At 42.8% G+C, this 15,498-nt stretch overlaps 1 protein-coding gene across 1 annotated transcript in view; it reads right to left on the bottom strand.

The window, feature by feature from the left end:
• The window catches only part of yeats2 (YEATS domain containing 2), a 66,660-nt gene that overhangs the window by 34,640 nt on the left and 16,522 nt on the right, over window positions 1-15,498 (bottom strand). The window contains exons 8-13 of the mRNA XM_084183767.1: window positions 11,519-11,630; window positions 11,072-11,116; window positions 10,696-10,891; window positions 9,818-10,060; window positions 9,120-9,281; window positions 6,449-6,543 (exon numbers count right to left, since the gene is read on the bottom strand). Of these exons, the coding sequence (XP_084039893.1) occupies window positions 6,449-6,543; window positions 9,120-9,281; window positions 9,818-10,060; window positions 10,696-10,891; window positions 11,072-11,116; window positions 11,519-11,630 (853 nt within the window). The remainder of the gene's footprint in view (window positions 1-6,448; window positions 6,544-9,119; window positions 9,282-9,817; window positions 10,061-10,695; window positions 10,892-11,071; window positions 11,117-11,518; window positions 11,631-15,498) is intronic.

Here is a 15,498-nt window from a genome sequence, read left to right as displayed (position 1 = left end):
AGGTTAAGACTTTGGTTATCAAAGTCATTCACGGAGGACTCCAGTCAAGTTCTTCCACACCGATCTCGACAAACCATTTCTGTATGGACCACGCTTTGTGCACGGGGGCATTGTCATGCTGAAACAGGAAAGGGCCTTTCCCCAAACTGTTGCCACAAAGTTGGAAGCATAGAATCGTCTAGAATATCATTGTATGCTGTAGCGTTAAGATTTCCCTTCACTGGAACTAAGGGGCCTAGGCCGAACCATGAAAAACAGCCCCAGACCATTATTCCTCCTCCACCAAACATTATAGTTGTCACTATGCATTCGGTCAGGTAATGTTCTCCTAGCATCCGCCAAACCCAGAAGCGTGATTTATCACGGCCATGGAAACCCATTTCATGAAGCTCCCGACGAACAGTTATTGTGCTGACGTTGCTTCCAGAGGCAGTTTGGAACTCGGTAGAAAGTGTTGCAACCGAGGACAGACAATTTTTACACGCTATGCGCTTCAGCACTCGGCTGTTCCGTCCTGTTAGCTTGTGTGGCCTACCACTTCGCGGCTGGTCCGTTGTTGCTCCTAGACGTTTCCACTTCACAATAACAACACTTATAATTGACCGGGGCAGCTCTAGCAGGGCAGAAATTTGACGGAATGACTTGTTAGAAGGGTGGCATCCTATGACGGTGCCACGTTGAAAGTCATTGAGCTCTTCAGCAAGGCCATTCTACTGCCAATGTTTGTCTATGGAGATTACATGGCTGTGTGCTAAATTTTAAACACCTGTCAGCAACAGGTGTGGCTGAAATAGCTGAATCCACTAATTTAAAGGGGTGTCCACATACTTTTGTATATATAGTATAGCTATGGCTGCAAGGACTGACCATCTATGATATCAAAATTATAGCTTTAAGTAGGGCTTGACATTCACATTTTTTGCCACTGATTTTTTACTTGTCGAAAAACTCAAGTCACTAGTCCAAAAATAAAAAAGGGTCTGTAACACCATTTTACATCATTGTATGATACAAGGAACCACTTTACAAAATAAAATGCATGACTAGAGAAGCAGACAAAAATGTAGGCTACACTCTATCTATTGGCTTCTTTGCATATTCAAGCCTGTCTCAAAATACATCACTGCCCCTTTAAGGCTCTCTTGGAGGATGGATGGCCACCAAGGTTGGGAAATTCACACCAGCCAAATGCGGGTCGATTTTGGCAGTGGCGGGAAAGAATGTCTATTAGTGACCAGGCACGTTGGTGGGTGGTCACACACAGCATTTTGGAAGAGTTATTTTTTTCAAACCAAAACCCAAATTGGTAAAATTGACATGAAAGGCTACTAAAGTGTGCCTTTGTCCTCGTGTTTCTTAGCTAGTTACATCGTTTTATTCAGATTGTTTTTCAATATTAGTTTGAGTTTGCTGAAACTGTCTCCTGCTAGGCAATCACGAGATTCTCAATCTCATCTCTGACAGACACGAGTGTCGTTACCACGGTAATGGCCCGCCCCTTAAAGGGGCAGCTGAACATTTTTGTCTCACCTAATGACTCAAATATTTGGGGGTACGTTGTGATTAATTGAGCATGGAACACTCCAAAAACCTTTTATACATAAACTTTTAGTCATGTCTTATTAAAACACTTACAATTTAATTGCACTCCTGAATTTATTTTTGTGCTCATAAATATCAACTTACAGTATGCACTCCTTCTAAAAACATTTTTTGCGTTAGAGCCCAGAACTAATAATAATAAATAAGTCGTATCACTCAGCATTTTGTGGCAGGGCAGGCACTGATTCTTGATGTTTCTGTTTTACTTTTTACTATTGTATCTAAATAATTCATTTTAACATACACTGGTTAAAAGACTTGGGTCACAAAAATGAAATTGAATTGAGTAATATACCACATAACTTCTTACTAGTAATACATTTCTTGTATTATAAACATTATAAAGCATGCTCATCCGTCATTTGTGATTGTTGGTGTAATTATGGCAAAACAATATTTGGAATGGTAAAAAATCTGAGTGGCTGGTAGATTCTTTAATCTACATGCCACAGTGGCTGGTGGACCAAAAGGTTAATTTCCCACCCTGTTGGCCACCTTGGTAGCCTATAAAATATTGCAACATTACAATTACCAAATACTTTTTATGTCTTTATAAAATAATTCCCTCTAGGGCTCGACATTAAGGGCTTCCCATCATCCCTGGGACGATAAAAAATGTCTACAGCTCAAAACAGACTCATACAATTCATACAACAATTATAAACCTAACAATGTGCACACGGCTGTAGAATATGCGCAAATGTTCCAAAATGCTATTAGCGGAAAACACCATTCTCAGAAGTGCACCGCACGCGGGAGCGGTATCATGTCACAGAAATGAAGAAAGGGGAGATCTAAAGATGCAACAACTAGCATGGGTTACTAATATGACTAGGATTATGCCTTTGGCTGCTGGACAATAAAATAAAGTTGACTTGAAAACCAATACAACATGAGGAAAATGCTGTGTTAAGTGTTAAATAATTCCCTCAACATTTCTATGGCGTATTTTAGCTAGGCTACTTTGAAAAAAGGTAAGACATGCTTCATAAAATGACAAAACGTCTAGGTTTTAAACAAATACATTTATGGTTAAATAGTCTCAAAAGGCTGACCACTTCCGCTCAGGTGGGTGATGTGCAGTGCGCAACAGGCACTGTCCTTCACTCTCCAGTCTTGTGACCATTTGATCTGAACGAACCATGCCTCGAGTATGTCGACGGAATCAAGCCTTTAGATGTTAATGATAATTATCCTTCATTATATTTGTCAATCATGACTGCCGTTTAGTCTACATTTATGTAATTAAAAGTCTCATAAAAGTTTGGCAACATTTTCTGGCACCTCCCTCATGTCAGCATCGGTTTGGACATAAGGCTGTAGCCAATATGCATATCACCTACACTTTGACATGTAGGCTTTTTTATTTACAGACAAGAGGACAAGCGTTTATGTCGAGCCCTGCTTTAACCATGTTTTTAGGCTATACAGTATTTGTTTACATTGACATTGTTTACAAACATTGGAGTAAAACAAGGTTATATTTTGGGTTATGAATGTTACGGCAGTTGAACTAAGGCATTTAGAAGTTATATTCTTCAATAATTAATGGGTATATACAGAGTATACAAAACATTAGGAGCACCTTCCTAATATTGAGTTGCACCCCCTCCCTTTTGCCCTCAGAAAAGTTTCAATTCGTCGGCGCATGGACTCTACAAGGTGTCCATAGGATTCCACAGGGATGCTGGCCCATGTTGACTCCAATGCTTCCCACAGTTGTGTCAAGTTGGCTGGATGTTCTTTGGGTGGAGGAACATTCAAGATACAATGCCTTGCAAAAGCATTCATCCCCCTTGGCGTTTTTCCTATTTTGTTGCATTACAACCTGTAATTTAAATGGATTTTTATTTGGATTTCATGTAATGGACATACACAAAATAGTTCAAATTGGTGAAGTGAAATGAAAAAAATAACTTGTTTCAAATAATTCAAAAAAATTAATAACGGAAAAGTGGTGCGTGCATATGTATTCACCCCCTTTGCTATGAAGCCCCTAAATAAGATCTGGTGCAACCAATTACCTTCAGAAGTCACATAATTAGTTAAATAAAGTCCACGTGTTTAATCTAAGTGTCACATGATCTGTCACATGATCTCAGCATATATACACCTGTTCTGAAAGGCCCCAGAGTCTGCAACACCACTAAGCAAGGGGCACAACCAAGCAAGCAGCTCCATGAAGACCAAAGAGCTCTCCAAACAGGTCAGGGACAAAGTTGTGTAGAAGTACAGATCATGGTTGGGTTATAAAACAATATCCGAAACTTTGAACATTTCACGTAGCAATATTAAATCCATTATTAAAAAATTGAAAGAATATGGCCGACCGAGTGGTGCAGTGCTAGCTGTGCCACTAGAGATCCTGGTTCGAGTCCAGGCTCTGTCGCAGCCGGCCGCGACCGGGAGACCCATGGGGCGGCACACAATTGGCCCAGCGCCGTCCAGGGTAGGGGAGGGTTTGGCCGGCAGGGATTTCCCATCGCGCACTAGCGACTCCTATGGCAGGCCGGGCGCAGTGCACGCTGACTCGGTCGCCAGGTGTACGGTGTTTGATGCGGCTGGCTTCCGGGTTAAGCGGGCACTGTGTCAAGAAGCAGTGCGGCTCAGTTAGGTTGTGTTTCGGAGGACGCATGACTCTCGACCTTCGCCTCTCCCGTGTCTGTATGGGAGTTGCAGCGATGGGACAAGACTGTAACTACCAATTGGATACCACGAAATTGGAGAGAAAAAGGGGGTAAAGTACAAAAAAATTATTTTAGAAGGAAAAAAAAAAGAAAAAAGTAAAGAATATACCTGCCAAGAGAGGGTATATATAAAATATATATGTATAAGAGGGCCACCCACCAAAACCCACGGACCAGGCAAGGAGGGCATTAATCCGAGAGACAACAAATAATAATAATAATAATAATAATATATATGTCCATAGGACCACTTTAAGCCTTACACTCCACAGAGCTGGGCTTTACGGAAGAGAGCCAGAAAAAAGCCATTGCTTAAAGTAAAAAATAAGCAAACATGTTTGGTGTTCGCCAAAAAAACATGTGGGAGACTCCTCAAACATATGGAAAAAGGTACTCTGGTCAGATGAGACTAAAATTGAGCTTTTTGGCCATCAAGGAAAGTGCTATATCTGGTGCAAACCCAACACCTCTCATCACCCCGAGAACACCATCCCCACAGTGAAGCATGTTGGTGGCAGCATCATGCTGTGGGGATGTTTTTCATCGGCAGGGACTGGGAAACTGGTCAGAATTGAAGGAATGATGGATGGCGCAAAATACAGGGAAATTCTTGAGGGAAACCTGTTTCAGTCTTCCAGAGACTTGAGACAGGGACGGAAGTTCACCTTCCAGCAGGACAATGACCCTAAGCAGACTGCTAAAGCAACACTCAAGTGGTTTAAGGGGAAACATTGAAATGTCTTGGAATGGCCTAGTCAAAGCCCAGACCTCACCCCAATTGAGAATCTGTGGTATGACTTAAAGATTGCTGTACACCAGCGGAACCCATCCAACTTGAAGGAGCTGGAGCAGTTTTGCCTTGAAGAATGGGCAAAAATCCCAGTGGCTAGATGTGCCAAGCTTATAGAGACATACCTCAAGAGACTTGCAGCTGTAATTGCTGCAAAAGGTGGCTCTACAAAGTATTGACTTTAGGGGGGTGAATAGTTATGCACGCTCAAGTTTTCAGTTTTTTTGTCTTATTTCTAGTTTGTTTCACAATAAAAAATATTTTGCATTTTGAAAGTGGTAGGCATGTTGTGTAAACCAAATGATACAAACCCCCCCAAAAAATCTATTTTAATTCCAGGTTGTAAGGCAACAAAATAGGAAAAATGCCAAGGGGGGTGAATACTTTCGCAAGCCATTGTACACACAGGAAACTGTTGACCGTGAAAAATCCAGCAGCATTGCAATTCTTGACACAAACCAGTGCGCCTGACACCTACTACCATAGCCCGTTCAAAAGCACTTAAATATTTTGTCTTGCCCATTCACACTCTGAAAGACACACATACACAATCCATGTCTCAAAATCATTCTTTAACTTGTCTCCTCCCCTTCATTTACACTGATTGAAGTGGCATTCATAAGGGATCATAGCTTTCACCTGGATTCACTTGGTCAGCTTTCTCCGTTCAAATCTTACCTTAACATTATAATTATTTCACAATACTGATGACGGATCAGCTGCAAATATTGAAGCGGCTTGATCATATGTTACGCTTACCCAATAACAATTCACTAAATCACTGATTTGGCACATCATTGTGCACATGTTAGGCTACAACATCATGAGAAATTACAGACAGTAGCCTACAAGTAGCAATTTTCTTTTTATATGAAATGTTTTTCAATATGGTTGAAATAGGCCTGTAGCCTACTGCATTTATATTTTAATGCAGTCATCTCGGTTTTCATTTGAAGCATTATTTTACTTTGCTTGTGTATATCAATTGCACATTGGCAACTTCGTATTTGATGCAGCGGTCACAGAGAGATGGATAAACCATGTGATTCTATGTTTATCTGTGTATAATGTGGAGCACAAAAAAGCATGCAACGACGCACTTAGCTGTTTTACGAGTTGTCTGAGGCAGGCGTTAGATTACGAGCGTTTTCAAGTGCAACGTTAATAACGATGGTTTTGGGAAACAGCTCAGAGATTTAACGATACTCCTATCAAGGTTCTAACAATTAACTTAGCCATAAGATGCTTTTGGGAAAACGGGCCCTGGCCATTAAAAGGTTTTCCTGAATATCTTCTGTGGTGAATGTACGACAAGACTCTTACTCCATTGACCTTTGAGCGATCTCTATGTCACCTCTGTGTAACTCACCTTGACCCCTGAGGACAGGAAGCTTCCTGTGTGAACCTTGGAGGCCGGAGAGCGAGTGCCCTGGGCCGCAACCAACTGCTTGGCTGTGGTACTTCCTGTAAGACAGAGGCCATCAATCAATTAATCAAAATGTATTTTGGTCACTGCCTGACACTGGGTCCTGGTAATGGCATCGGTCTGGTTCACAATGATATTGAATTCAAAAGCTTTAGGTGGGTTACAGCACTAAAACTAAGCTATTGAGAGAAAGAGAGAAACTAAGGTATTGCCTAAAAGCTAAAAGCTATGGCCTTAGTTTCAGCACCAAAACGTCTGTTTGTTTAAGAGACTAGTGAATCAGCTCTGACTCCCACATCAGCATCAATCCTCCAGCTTGAAATAACATGGGACACTTTAAACCCCTCCGCCCGTCCTGGATCAGTTAAAACTAAGCGTTGGTGGATGTCTGGGATATGGGAGAGGCTGTGTGGGAGAGCAGAGCACATGACAGGAATGTGAATGAAAACTAGAAAGGGCTGAAGTTCAGCAGTGGGAGAATGCGATTTCACTGTACTCCACTTCAGACTGACACTGATACATGGAACCACTACTAAAGGACACCAACAAGCAGAAGAGACTTGCTTGGGCCAAGAAACACGAGCAATGGACATTAGAGCGGTAGAAATCTGTCCTTTGGTCTGATGAGTCCAAATTTGAGATTTTTGGTTCCTACCGCCATGTCTTTGTGAGACACAGAGTAGGTGAACGGATGATCTCTGCATGTGTGGTTCCCACCGTGAAGCATGGAGGAGGTGTGATGGTGTGGGGGTGCTTTGCTGGGGACACTGTCTGTGATTTATTTAGAATTCAAGGCACACTTAACCAGCATGGCTACCACAGCATTCTGCAGCGATACGCCATCCCATCTGGTTCGCTTAGCTATCATTTGTTTTTGAACAGGACAATGACCCAACACACCTCCAGGCTGTGTAAGGGCTATTTTACCAAGAAGGAGAGTGATGGAGTGCTGCATCAGATGACCTGGCCTCCACAATCACCCAACCTCAACCCAATTGAGATGGTTTGAGATGAGTTGGACCGCAGAGTGAAGGAAAAGACAACCAACAAGTGCTCAGCATATGTGGGAACTCCTTCAAGACTGTTGGAAAAGCATTCCTCATGAAGCTGGTTGAGAGAATGCCAAGAGTGTGCAAAGCTGTCATCAAGGCAAAGGGTGGCTATTTTGAAGAATCTAAAATATATTTTGATTTGTTTAACACTTTTTTGGTTACTACATGATTCCATATGTGTTATTTCATGGTTTTGATGTCTTCACTAATATTCTACAATGTAGAAAATAGTAAAAATAAAGAAAAACCCTTGAATGAGTAGGTGTGTCTAAACTTTTGACTGGTACTGTATATATATTTTTGGGGAACTCAGTCGGGGTCTCAATTTACTGTACAATAGTATAATACAATTTCGAACTTTGGTTGTGCATCAGCAGTTTTTCTCTTATGTCAGTCACTGACATTCACTCAATAGCCCATGTCAGTAATTTTTTGGGGGATTGGTAAGTTAGTCTAACCAGCGATCTCAACTTGTAGTAATCATGGTCAAATTACCAACCGTGGGTCGTCCATTGATATTGTTAGTCACTCTCACTCCGATATCATATTAAAAACTGCAAACATTTCTCTCCACCTATGGTAAAATGTGTAGAATTGCAGGACATTTGCTGTAAAACTGCACATTTTTCTCTCCGCCCCATGCTAATTTCATTTAGGGCCCCCAAAAGGCTAGTGATAGGCTCTGACTGCATATGTGGGTATGCATGTGGGTATGCATGTGGGTACGCAGACCCGCGAGCCACTGCAGCCCCTCATGATGAGTTTAGATTTTTTGTGTCCCCCACCCCCATCAAAGTTACCCATCCCTGATATACACAAACACAAAAGAGTTCCTCAATCTCACACACAGCCTCCCATGCTGTAGACCTGCGAGGGCTATAGCAAACTCACAAGCACACACATCTCTGAATGTCTAACCCCCTCCCCCCTCACTGTCCTGTAATCTGTCCCTGACCCTGAGCCACGGAACAGAGCAGTACAGCAGTACTTCCTGTCACCATGGAAGCCCCTCTCATACCACCGAAATGCTGCAGCCTCACCACATGTCATGATTTATGAGTGGAAGGAGATGGAGGAGGGAGAGAGAGAGAGACTAAGAGAGAGAGAGAGAGAGAGAGAGAGAGAGGGGACAACTGTAAGTCGCTCTGGATAAGAGCGTCTGCTAAATGACTAAAATGTAAATGTAAAAATGACAACAGTAAGCGTTCATGTTTAGGAACGTTAGAGAATATAGTCAACTGTGGAGGTTTATTAGTATCAGAGCAGGAGAGGAGCGAAGTAAGAGTGCACTAGATTCAGCCTTGGGGTGTTTGTAACGCTGGTGTGTGGGAGGGGAGTGTTGGCCATACAGTGGCTGAGGAGAGCCTAAAACACTATTATCATGTGCTGTGTGGGAGGCACAGAGTCCACAATACAGTCTTAAATTGTGCTTCAGGAGCTAACCCAAAAACCCAACCCAAATCACAACTTTAACTATTAGGGAAAACCAGCTAAACTGTTCCTAGATCAGTGTCTAGAATCTAAGGGCAAGAGTGGAGCAGTAGAGCGGAGCAGTAACATACCTGTGGAGGCCCCGGAGTTCGCTGCCATGCCGATGACCTGGCCTGGCTTGTCGACAATGATGTAAGGGTTGTTGAGTACGGAGGAGCCCTGTTTGTTGTGTACCGGGGTGGAGGTGTGGGTACGGGGGAGGGGCGAGTGGCTGGGTGTGGAGATGGGTGAACCTTTGGGATCAAAACAAAATCACAAACATGCTCATTATAAAGATATTCATTTTAAAACACACATTTTTGTAAAGCTCTGTATCTTCAAAAAAAATTGCCCATAAACAAAAATCGATCTAAAGATTTCCTTAAGGCACTTTGAAATTTAAACCTTTTCAATCTTAAAAGATATAGGTCTCCTGTAGCTCACTTGGTAGAGCATGGCGCTTCCAACGCCAGGGTTGCGGGTTCGATTCCCACGGGGGGCCAGTATGAAAAAATGTATGCACTCACTAACTGTAAGTCGCTCTGGATAAGAGCGTCTGCTAAATGACTAAAATGTAAAATGTAAAAAAGAGAGTGTTTTTAAACTGAGATTGACGTATAGTTTCTTCCAAAAAATATTGAATAACGAAACAAATCAAACAAATGTCTCCACTGACACTAAGAGTGACTATGAAAACAAAAATCTAAATAAAACTACTGAATCATTCAACAACTCCTTCGCGTCCCTCCCTCCACTCCAATACCGCCAGATCCCATTGTGAGATAGTCACCTGACACAATCTTACAGCTCATGGTGATTGGCTGAAAGGATTTCCCGGGGGACTCGGAGGGGCTGGGCACTTGTCCCTGGGGGATGATCTTACAGCTGGCCGTGATTGGCTGGAAGGCCGAGTTGCCATGGGAACCCAGTGTGATCTTCTCTGTGACTTTAGGCCAGGATGGGGTGCGTTCCGAAGCTGAGGGGGGTGCGCTGTACACCCCAGACCTCCCTGCCTCTGCTTTGATGGGCAAACCTGGACGGAAAGGGAGGATAAAGAGAAAGAAAGGGAGAAAGAGGAGAGAGAAAGAGGATGATAACCATTAAAAAACCACTCTGGGCATAATCTACATTATAATTACCCTCATCCTGGCACAGAGAGATAGGGAGAGAGAGAGAGGCAGAGTGTTTCTCAGTCCAGCGTCATCAATAATTCACTATAGGCCTGCAGAGGAAAGGATTTAAAGAAACAAAAAAGAGAAATGACAGAAAATCATGGCCCACTTGGGCTGGTCGTGATTCACTGAATAGGAGATGAAATTGACATAATTCCAATGCAAACAGTTACAGTTCTGCAGTTCACATCTTCTATAGTGTAGACCAGGGTTTCCCCAAACACAGCCCTGGGGTCCCCCCTGGGTGCACGTTTAGTTTTTTGCCCTAGCACTACACAGCTGATTCAAATAACCAACTCATCATCATGCTCTGATTATTTCAATCAGCTGTGTAGTGCTATGGCAAAAACCAAAACGTGCACCCGAGGGGGGGGGTGGGGGGGTACCTTGGTGTTGACTAGAGTTTAAAGTCTCAGTCACATCCCTAGCTGATAGAACAGGTGAGTAAAAAGGAGACTTGAATGTAGAACAGAATACAACCTACCATGTATCTCACCTTTCTCTGCGATGGTGGGGTGGTTGTCCTGTGAGAGGGGGAGTGGAGAGCTGCAGCGGCCAGAGAGGGGACCTGGGGTTTGGGGCAGTAAGGAGGGTGACGAGGGGCTGGCTGCACGCTGGTGGTGGTGGGCATGGGAGGAAGAGAGCACATAGTCGTCCCCCAGGGAGTTCCTGTGGAGCTCGACATCCACCACCTGAGTGGAGAGTGAGTTCAAGGGTCAGATTTCACAGTGGTAAAAAAAACGGTGTATTCAACAGAACGAGTCAAGTTTGAGATCAATGCTGGGGCTATGGTCGCATGAAATGTAAGTCGGGTGTCTTGCTAGTAGATTTGATAGAGAAGTTTGAACATAGTAAATGAATAACAGACTTACCGTTTCTGCCCCCAGTGTCTGCAGGCCTGTGTAAGTTCTGTCTAGCTACAGGGAGAAATGGAAAGACAGTAGGATTTATGATGTATTTTTACATAGAGACAGAGAATGACTGAGTAACAAAATAACAGTGAGGAAAAAACAAACATTCAAAACTGTGTCAAAAAAAAGAAACCATATCAGTGAGTCTCACTAATGACGAAATCAAAAAGCCTGTGAGAAACCAGAACATTCTCAAGAGGCTAGACTTATACAACTTTAAAGAATCACTTCACTTAATTGGCATCCAAGAGTCCTCTTTTGAGGAAGAAAGAAAGAGACAGAGAGTGGAAGACAGAGTGACGCAGAGAGACAGAAGAAAGAGACTCAGAGAACAGCTTCAGTGCTCCTCTGTGAACAAAACATGCATTTCCAGTGCAAATAAAGTTGTAATGAATCTACAAATCGGACCTTGAGGTGGTGTATGATGTCTATGCGTTTGTTGCGGGGGTCTTTGAAGTGGATCTGGATGCGGACAGGGAACTCCCCCCAGCCACGACGTGTCAGGTGGAACGGAGGCTCACTAACAACAGTCATGAAAACACACACACATAGATCAGGGACAAACACATTTTCAATTCTTTATGACACACACACCTTGGTTTAGAATAAACATCATCCATGAAAACAACATCATAACAACCCCTTTAAGTATTAAATACAGTCAGTCAGAGAAAGTATACCATCTCTCCCTATACTCTGACTCAGTCATCTTTGTAGACATTCTCCCCCAAAATCAATGACCGGGAGGCTCTCTCTCTCATCTCCTCTCTCTTTGAAGCCTTCGGTTCTCATCCTTGTGGCCCAGAAGCTAAGCTAACTGTGTGTGTGCGCGTGTACACTTGAGTTATTCCCACACTTGAAGACCTTAGATGTGTCAGAATCAGCAAAGAGCTTTAGCTACGTCTCTGTGGGGTTCAGAGAGTTTGACTCCTCTGTCAGTCAGTCGGGATGCATCTATCGGGGTTACTCAAAACCATTGCGTCTCGTCAGCTAAAAACAGCCAGAGGAGGATTTTTTTTTAAACACTGTCTGATACTCTGATTCAGTATGGGGATGTAAACCAGAATCAACCTGCATGCCGTGTCAGGGCTCTAAGCATTACGGGGCCTGAGGTATTCTGAGGTATAAGATATTAGTCTTTCTAAGTGATTACACAGTCTGTAGGTGAAGGGTGTGTCAGCACGGTTAGTCATGACTCATGTGTACTGTTGACTCCTGTTCTGACTCAGACTGCTCACACAAATCATAGGAACTAAAATGTATGTTTCAGAGGTGTCAGGGGGCTCTGTGTAGAAGTTTCCCTTAGGCACAGGTCTAGGATCAGCTTTCCCGCCACAAAACCCAAAGAGCAAGCTGGTCTTAGATCAGTGTCTAGGGGCAACTTCTACACAGAGCCCCCTGACACACCTGAAACACACACTTTAGGTTTCGGTGCTTTGTCTCATGTCCACATGGGGGCACTATTACTCCAAGGCATTTCAGTTTGTTTACTATGATGGGAGTGTTAAGATGTCCACATGCTTCCCAGCAGAATAGTTCTGAAGAGTGCATATACAGTATTATGAAGACATTTTGTGACGTTTTTGTTCGTTTTGTACTTCGGCAAGGGTTTTTTCGGCTGTTCGGGCACAAATAAATGTCTTGAGGCAAGCCGAAGTCGGAAGCTGAAGTCTACGCCCCTTCGTCGTTGATTGGTCAACAGTAGGGATTCTTCAGTAAAATCTTTGTCATTCAACGAGAGATGAGTCGTTTTCATGCAAATTTTTCCATTGAGAAATACTGCACCAAACATCTTAGTTAGATGTAAAATCACGCGACTAAGATCTCCTTGGCAAAAACGTCAAAATGAAAAGCAGATTTCTTGAGTTATCTTAAGATTCATTCTGACTATTTGAAAAAAAATTGACATACAGTACAATTGTTGTTTTTTCTCATTTTTCAAGCTAAAGTCTTTTAAGGGAGTATGCAAGCACACTCGTTCGGTTCACCTAGCCGAGTTTGGCTAGGTTCCAGCCGAACTGAAGCATGCTGATGCCTTTATCAAGGTGTACACTCTGGTCTTCTCGGGTCCAAAAAGCTGGACCCAGAACTGACCAGACCCGAGGACAATCAGATCCGGACCCGAATGGACCGATCATTAAAAAAAAAGGGGGATCCGGACCCGAGAACAATCAGACCCGACGATAACCAGACCTAGACCCAACCCATACCCTGACCAAAAAAATATGATTATCAGTCAAGTTTATTTTCTGGATAACGAATAGGTCTTTATATGTTTTATATGTCCAGTGACACAAATTTCCTAGGTGGCAAATTTCCGGATGGATATCGTCCTTTATCGGCGCTGTGGTACAGCGTAGTAACAAACATGTTGTTATATAAAATGTACATTCAATAAATTAAATGAGAATAAGACATGTGCAAAACATGTGCAACATTGCGTCAACATTGCTGAAGAACAAAAGTGGTTGCATAATTGTCTATGCAAAAAGTGCACTGTGAACATGTCTTCAGAAAGTGTAATTGGCATAGAATAAAAAAAAATATATATTTAAATAAAATAAAATGCATGTTTTCTGGGGAACAAAGGAGAGTTGAACAAAAATAATCTGAATGCACAGAACGTCACTGTGGGCCATACAATATTTGTGTATAAGTCACTCTGGGCCTTGCCCTGCATTAATGAGAGACATTACACTTTCTGTCTCCTGCCAATGCTTTGAACTTTGGCACAAATGGTGCAGGTGTTCATTGGTGCGATATTTGTTTTTAATAAAGTTCATTGTAGAGAAGGCTGATTCACAGCTGTATGTGGAGCCAAACATGGTCAGGATGTATAGCGCCAGTTTCTTGAGAAGAGAGACATCAGATGCAGGCACCATCTTTCCCCAGAAAGGGACAGGGTCACAATCACCAGCCTGTTCCTTCATAGCCACATTTTCTTGCAGCTCAAACAACTCCATTTGCAGTGATGTAACATCTACCCATCTGAAGACCTGTTTTACTTCTTCTGACAACTTTGTCAAGTTTGTGACCAAGAAGGGGTTCTGGATGAGCAGCAGCAGTTCTCTTCCAACAGTGAAGTCATCAAAGCGAGCCTTGAAGTTATCCATCAACTTCTGGATGGAATCAACATGGTTGGGAACACCTTTGTCTCCCTGCATTTGCACCAGAAGATTGGGGAAGTGGACAAGTTCGCCCTGGAGATCATTCTTAAAAAGCTGTGTTGTCCCGTCCCTGCAGCTTAACATTCAGTTGATTAAGGTGTGATGTAATGTCTGTCAAAAATTCTAACTGTTTCCAGCTTCTCATCTTCCAAAAACTGAGTTGCCTTATCACTCATTTCCTCTGATAAGAAAATTTGATTTCCTCCTGAATGGCCCAAAAGCGTTCCAAAACCCTGCCTTTGCTGAACCATCTGACATTGTTGTGCAGTAGTAAGTCATCAAAACTGGCATTGGCCTCTGCTACAATGCCTCGTAGCAGGCGGTGTTGTAGGGATGATGTTCCTCTCAAAAGTTGAACAGTTTCATCATCGTTGTCTTGACCTCAGAATACTCTTTTCCCAGACTGGCACACAGGACAGATTGATGGATGATGCAGCGATATGATGTCAGGTCAGGGTGGTCCTCTTTCAAACGTGCAACCAGTCCCCTCCCTCTTCCTATCATGGCTGGAGCTCCATCTGTGTTGATGGAGACCACTGACTTCAGATCTATCCCCCTTTTTGTCATCATCCCTTTGATGGCCTCATGGATATCCTCTCCCTGTGTGTGCGCTTCTAGATTTGTTAAGCCCAACAGCTCCTCACAGAATTCTTTCTTTGTTTCGTTATAAAATCTGACCAACACCGGAAGCTGGGCAGTATCAGCGTTATCTGTTGATTCATCCACAGCTAATGAAATGCATGGTACATTCTGAATGGCCTCATCAAGTTGTGTTGTTGCTTTATATTGGCCAGGTCACAGTTGTAAATGAGAACTTGTTCTCAACTGGCTTACCTGGTTAAATAAAGGTTAAATAAATAAAAACGTAAAAATAAAAAATAAAAGGTTGGGAAGTTAAATCTTCAGCTAATATTTCCGTTCTCCTCATTGCTGTGGAATCTGACAGTGGGATCTGCTTGATCTTTTCCCTGAGTTCATCTTTTTGTTTACCTTCAAGCAAGGTGTCAGCAACTTCACACATGCATTATTTTACCATCTCAGCGTCTGAAAATGTTTTTTTTGTGTTTTCCCAAAACCAAAGCTATCCTCAGTGAACACTCCATTGCACATTGTTGGGCTGTCAGAGAACTGACAAGGACTTTGGTGGACCTCTCATATTGGGATTTGAGTTGGTTATTCTTGTTCGTTCTCACCTCCTTGTTCAGGGGATACGTCTGATCG

This window comes from Coregonus lavaretus (genome assembly GCF_964263955.1).
Source record: "Coregonus lavaretus genome assembly, chromosome: 19".
NCBI lineage: Eukaryota > Metazoa > Chordata > Actinopteri > Salmoniformes > Salmonidae > Coregonus > Coregonus lavaretus.
Note: the sequence above shows the minus strand (reverse complement) of the source record. Positions and strands in the feature narration are given on the sequence as shown.